The sequence below is a fragment of the Chanos chanos genome, chromosome 3, assembly GCF_902362185.1.
Source record: "Chanos chanos chromosome 3, fChaCha1.1, whole genome shotgun sequence".
Taxonomy (NCBI): Eukaryota; Metazoa; Chordata; class Actinopteri; order Gonorynchiformes; family Chanidae; genus Chanos; species Chanos chanos.
The window spans coordinates 27,978,919-27,985,557 of NC_044497.1; the positions used below are offsets into that span (position 1 = coordinate 27,978,919).

Below are 6,639 nucleotides of genomic sequence, written 5' to 3' on the forward strand. Positions count from 1 at the left end.
ACACATTCTCCAACTTGTTCATTCTCTTAAGCAGGAGAACTTAGGACTGCCTGTTGTCCTTACGAGAAGATGAGGAGAGGAAAATAAGCTCATGTTGATGATATAAATGGTTACTAATTCCTCTGTAAAAATAGCCAAACAGAATGTTGTTTACTGTGAGTGGTGGAGGAGTGAAGAGGACAAAAGCTAATTAAAAAGGGATTGAAGTCTTTATTTAGCTTAGTACAGCGCAATGGTTAATCGTAATCCGGGGTTAAACCTGTGAACTTGGGGGCAAACATGATCGGAGAGCCTCACCCACAGAAGGTGTGGGCGAGTTGAAAACGCTCCTCTCTCCCAGTGTAGTGAGTGGAAGGACGCCCCCACCCACAACAAATCACTATACATTACAAAAACATGGAGGAGAGAGAATTTTTCAAAGAGTGTATACTCTATGATTTAACATTCTATCATGAATAGAACTCAGTAATACAGTGACATGTCTTTCAGCTCTTCAGAAACCGTAGAGAGAGAGAGAGAGAAAAAGAGCAAGAGAGCGAGAGAGAGAGAGAGAGAGAGAGAGAGAGGGAGAGAGGGAGGAGGTGTTTGGTTCAGTGGGAATGTTGAGGGGACAGGCTGCTCTGGTCTGGTCCGTCGGGCCGTTCTGGTGCTCTCTGCTGGATGAGCTAATTGGAGTCTTGTTCTCAGGCATTGTAAGAGGAAGAAGAAACGGTGCCGCCGTGGCCCGTCCAGTTAGTGTGGATGTAGTGACCCGGGTTGGACAGGAGCTCATATGTGTGGGCACCAAAATAGTCCCTCTGGGCCTAGGTGGTACAAACACACAGGTACAAGTCCAGTTATAAAAACCACTCATTAAGACCCTTCCTGTGGGTTTTACATGAGAGTAACTCCAACACACACAGATATTAACAAACACACAGAGCACGAACAGTTATAAATTGGCTAGATGATTCAGCAGTTTCCAGTCGTTCTTTAACTTGACGACCCTGCGTAAGACACACTGCACTGAAACATAGTTCTCAAGGTTAAACCCTCTCCACATTCTCTCTCTATTCCTAAACAAGGTCTTTAACCCCCTCGCCCCTCCCCCAGCCCTGGCAGTGGATATGAGCATGGACACGCGTAACCCTGCGTAATCCCACCACTCTGACACATGCTCAGCAGGGCTGGAGAACCAGGCCTGGGCTCATGGGCTTTACCTGCAGCAGGTTGGCTGGCAGCATGTCGTGTCTGTAGCCGTCGTAGAAGGACAGGGCGGTGGTGAAACAGGGCATTGGAATACCCATCTGCACACCCATACTCACAACCCGACGCCAAGAGTCCTAAATCACAAATATTACATCCCTCTGTCAGTCACCCAACAATTTTTCAGAAAAAAAAATTCAATGTCAAAAAACCCCCCCAAAAAACCTACATATCAAATATGCCTGTAAAAATTCTCTGAGTTTAAAACAGCATAAGGAACAGGCTGCATGATTGGATGGTGCCATGACTCTGGGCCTGTACCTGGCAGTCTTGTACAGCGTTACTGAAGAAATTATCCAGCAGCAGGTTCTGCAGCTCCGAATCACGGTCAAAGGCTTCCTTAATCTTCCCCAGGAACACACTGAAGATTGGGTAGGGCAAGACAATGAGCACTATTTTATGGCCATATTCAAGGCAGGCTACTACAGTGTACAGTCTTGAATGTCACACACTCTGCTCCTCCTGATTGAGTAATACCCTCAGTGGCATTGCAAAAAAAAATAAACCAATATTTCCTCATTATTGTCACACTGTGATTTTCCAGGAAGCTCTAACTGTTCTTCCTTGTGTGTGCAAGTGATGTAATGTGGGGTGGACTCAAGACTGAGCAAACAGCGTTTCATCGTGTCATGTTTCAGGAAACTGTGGCGTGTCTGCCAGTTTATGTCTGCAAGTGTGTGAACTCTAACTCGGTGCCAGCTTATCTCTCCATGCACTGGTAACACTGGAGCGGTCATGTTCCTGTCTAGAGTTTCTGACCCAGTTTCCCAATAACCAAATATCTTACACTCCACCGACGGTGCTTAAACGTGGCACGAATTAGTTAACCTGCTCTTGGGTAATATGGTCCCATTTTATTGAAACGTTTTAGCAATTCCTGCTGTCATTATGGTAAACTTATGCCACAGTGCTGACAGGGTGAAAGTTAATAGTGAAGTCTGAGAGACGGGGTCAGACGGGGGAGGAGAAACGGCTAAAAAGCACCTCGCGACTCTCTTTAACATCTTACCTGCGGATGATGCAGCCTCCCCTCCACATGAGAGCGATGGCTCCGTAGTTCAGAGTCCAGCCGAACTCTTTCGCAGCCTGTCGCAGCAGCATGAAGCCCTGGGCGTACGAGATGATCTTGGAAGCGTACAGGGCCTGGAAAGTTTAACACGCATAACAGGACAACAGAGAGACTCAACACTCTGGTGCTGGTTTAAGTCTAAGATATAGACACTTGATAGAAAGGCCTTGGCTAACATTCAGACAGCTCATCTACATAACTAAAGGCCTAATGACTGGCTGACACGGTGAATCAGATGTATGTGCTGGGATGTATATGAAGATGTACAGATGTATATGATGGCACAGAGAGAGAAACATTCTCTGTGGTGTATGGTAGAGCTTTCCTGACCTTCCTAATGTCCTCCAGGAACTGGGCCTTGTTGCCAGTGAATTTGGCCCCCTGGGGTCCACTCAGGCTCTTGCTGGCAAGAACCCTCTCCTCCTTCAGAGAGGACAGACATCTGGCAAAGACAGCTTCCCCTGTGAGACAGGCCAGAATGCATTAATAACAGTAAGTAAAACAAGCTTTTCCCAATTAAAGCACACGTGTCCACACAGAACAGCCCAAACAGCAGAGATGTTATCATGCAGTATTAGAATGGTATTAAAAAAAACAAAAAACAACTAAACAAAAAAAACTACAACCAAAAACCAAATAAATAATTAACCATGAGTTTAACAAAAGAGAACCAACCAAGTACATATACTCAGTATCTAAGGTTTTGTTCAAGTTTTCTTTATGTTTTGTCTAAGTGAGGACCAAAACACCACTGCTATCATCATACAATAGAATGACTTTATTTCAAGATATGAACCCTTATCTGCGTAATAAGAAATCTCTATACCAAACCACCCTCAAGAAACACAACTGTGTACAATGTCTAATTCACACTGGATCAGGCGCCTGGGCTTGCCACTCAAGACTAAATGCCAGTGAGTGTATGGTTACCGATGACTCGGCAGAAAAACTACTTTGGAGCAGGGAGTGCCACACTAACAGAGGGAGGAAGCCAAACATGAAAAAGTCGTATAAGCATGACTTTGGAATAAACTAATCAAGTTACAGAGGCTAAAATGACACATCACTCCGGGGGTGAGGAGAGTAGGGAAAAAAAAAACAAAAAACGACGAGTCACCATGAACTGAGCACAGGACTCAGGAAGGAATGCAGCCTATTGAAAGACAAAATCCTCCCTCTCTCACTGTACAATCAGGTCTGAATGCCTCTCTCTCTCTCTTTTTTTCCCCCTTTCTCTTTCTCAAATATCCCATCTGACCAAGGACACAATATAGCCTTTTGTTTCCTGTATGCATGCATCTCTGTACCCAGAGGAGACCACAGGATCACACACAAACACACGAAAAATGAAATATGTAACGTCGGTAAACACTGCACCAGTGTGTAACTGTCAATGTGTCTAAGAAGCATCTACTTCAAGCTGAAGGTAAAACAGACAGACTATAATCCACTCCCAAAATACCTCAAGGGTAAAGCAGTTGAAAACCACTCATGCACAAAGTAACACACACATTTCTTGTTCTGTTTTTGTTAAGAGTTTAGTACCAGCAGATCAATTCTCAAATGTAACCAGCTTTTATTATCACTCTGCCATAGACGGCACTGTCCTGAAATGGCATCAGGTAAACACAGCGGCCCGGCGTTCACTGAAACGCCATTCTGCTAAATAGCCAAGAGCAAGAGAGACCAGAAAATCCCACTTATGTCACATGAGCTGAAGAAGCGAGCAAAGTAAATCTGCCTTCAATCTGCTTAAAGGGCAGACACCTTGTTCATTCATCAAAGATCCTCTGAGCTTCACCATACTCGACCTCTGTTTCCCAATAAGCAAACAAAACCCGCTTCCGGCCAGGTAAAGATTACGGAACATGTATGACATTGCAGAACATCATCATCATTGTCATACCAATAAGGGTGACGGGAACACCATATTCCAGAGCGGAGATGGCCGTCCACTTCCCTGTGCCCTTCTGTCCTGCGCTGTCTCGGATTTTCGGCAGCAGGTGGGTACCATCAGCGTCCCTGTATTTCAGGATGTTTGCCGTGATTTCAATGAGGAAGGAGTCCAGCTCTGTCTTATTCCATTTATCAAAAGCCTGTCACAAAGGAACCAAAGCGTAAGGGGCGACATTTAAGAGGAAGTTTGAAAGAGTAACATTTCAAAGTAAAAAAAAAAAAAAAACAATAGTTGAAAAGAATGAGGAAGCAGGAAGTGAGTGGTTATGGTGGACGGTCAGGTTGGGACAGACGACATTGGAACACGTCTTACCTCTGCCATTTCATCATGTTCCATCCCCAGCACATCCTTCATCAGGTGGTACGCCTCACAAATCAGCTGCATGTCTCCGTATTCAATGCCGTTATGCACCATCTTCACAAAATGTCCTGCCCCCTCATCCCCAACCTGCAACATAATGAAACTTTCAATGACTGTGTTTTGACCTCAGAAAGACGCGCACACATTTACACAGACTATTTTTTGTGTTGTAAAACCAATGAATAAAATAAATTAACCACATCAGCAGGTTATTAAACTTACCCAATCACAGCAGGGCTCTCCTGTGCCCACCTTAGCTGCAATACTCTGAAAGATGTCTTTTATATGAGGCCTGTAAGGAGAAAAAATACAGTCATGCTAGCTCACAGGAGACATTGAGACTGCATTCATGACTGGTGAAATTCCTGAGAGTACAGTAGGGTCCAAACCTTACCAGGCCTCTTTGTGTCCTCCTGGCATGAGTGAGGGGCCATAGCGGGCACCTTCTTCTCCTCCACTCACCCCGCTACCCACAAACAGCAGCTTTTTTGCCTTCAAACTCTGACAGCGTCGCTACACACACATACATAACCGCAAATTAGCAAACAAACCATTTCACAAGCAGACAGAAATCTGGTTAAATCTTTGCTCTTTACTAGACTTACTGTTGTGTCTCTGTATTCAGAATTACCACCATCAATGATGATGTCTCCTGGCTGTAGAAGAGGAACCTAAGAGGAAACAGGGGCAATATATAAGACTTTAGCCAGGCTGTGATAGAAAACATTTATCCTTTCTAGAGAGTTTACATCATTTACTGTTTGTCACTTACAAGTTTGTCAATGAAATCATCCACAGCCTGGCCTGCCTTCACCAGCAGGATAATACGGCGAGGTGTCTTCAGTTTGGACACCATGTCCTCCAAGGACTCGGCACCAATGACTTTTGTGCCTTTGGCCTCGTTATTTAAGAAGTCATGCACCTTAGACACTGTCCTATTGTAAGCACAGACCTGTGGGATGACAAAAACCGTCAAATCACTATCGTAGGTTTATGACGGTCAAAAAAATGAGCACAAGATCCGAGTATGATATAGCAAAGGGATGAGATGAGAAGTAATTTCCTCATGCAATTCTACAGCGGTGTACAACACGGCTGCGTTCAAAGCTACTGTAACTTTAATGTTGCTTACCACGAAACCATGATCATTCATGTTCAGGATCAGATTCTGGCCCATAACGGCCAAACCAATAAGAGCAATGTCAGCCCTGAGAACACAGACAGACAACATTTATTACAGAGCATCGCTAAACGGGACACATATTTAAAAACTGGACTCGCGAAAAGCGACATGTAACTTTATTAGCTAAATTCACGCCTCTACTCATCCACATAACAACGTGCTTCAGTGCCCGTGTTGGCGTCTAACACATTTTTTTTTACACCTGCTTTCCTGGATTATCCTAAATCGTGTACTCAGACTCACACACAAATAATGATTTAGCTGCTTAATGGGTGATGGAGACGGTACATTAGTAACTGATGGTGCTGGCTAGTCAAACTGGCTATAATCGAATATTAAACTGAACTGCTAGCAAGATAAAGCTACTTAATACAACTGTGGCTTTCAAACAAACTGAATAGTCTGAACAGCGTTGTATTCCTGGCATTAGTGTTGACAGTCACAGTGACAAGCACAACATTACGAAGGAAATTAAATGCATAAAATCTTACTCACTGCGCCATGGTTGAAAAACGACTCCGTCTTGAAATGACACTTTCGAAAAAGGACCTAGCTATTTCTACTGCCTCCTCTTTCCTGAACTTCCTCATACACGGCCTCATCAACTGTAATACACTCACTACCAATGAACCGGCCTGGCACATGACGTCAGTCGAGCTCAAACCATGTTACTCCTTTTCTGCTATTGGTACAGAAATTCTGAGCAGACACTGACGACCTTTCATTGGTTGCCTGCCGCTGTCACTCTTTCGTAGCTTTATCAGTCCGTGAAACTATGAAGTCCATGAAATCAATGAAATTGTATGTGTCATTGGATATACATAT

At 44.1% G+C, this 6,639-nt stretch overlaps 1 protein-coding gene across 2 annotated transcripts; it reads right to left on the reverse strand.

Annotated features, from left to right (window-relative positions):
- Positions 1–190: 190 nt before the first annotated feature.
- Positions 191–6,404, reverse strand: pgd (phosphogluconate dehydrogenase). Of its 2 annotated transcripts, XM_030769990.1 has the most exons (13): positions 6,310–6,404; positions 5,764–5,839; positions 5,404–5,583; positions 5,237–5,302; positions 5,026–5,144; positions 4,854–4,923; positions 4,584–4,718; positions 4,221–4,410; positions 2,645–2,775; positions 2,255–2,388; positions 1,507–1,606; positions 1,200–1,322; positions 191–803 (listed from the first exon to the last, which is right to left on the reverse strand). In XM_030769990.1, exons 1-13 carry the CDS (start codon positions 6,402–6,404, stop codon positions 684–686), a joined length of 1,539 nt encoding a protein of 512 aa, XP_030625850.1. In that variant the 3' UTR covers positions 191–683. The 2 variants fall into 2 exon arrangements, with proteins under 2 accessions (XP_030625850.1, XP_030625852.1); XM_030769992.1 differs by lacking the exons at positions 5,237–5,302; positions 6,310–6,404 and having other exon boundaries at positions 5,764–5,841.
- Positions 6,405–6,639: the final 235 nt, after the last annotated feature.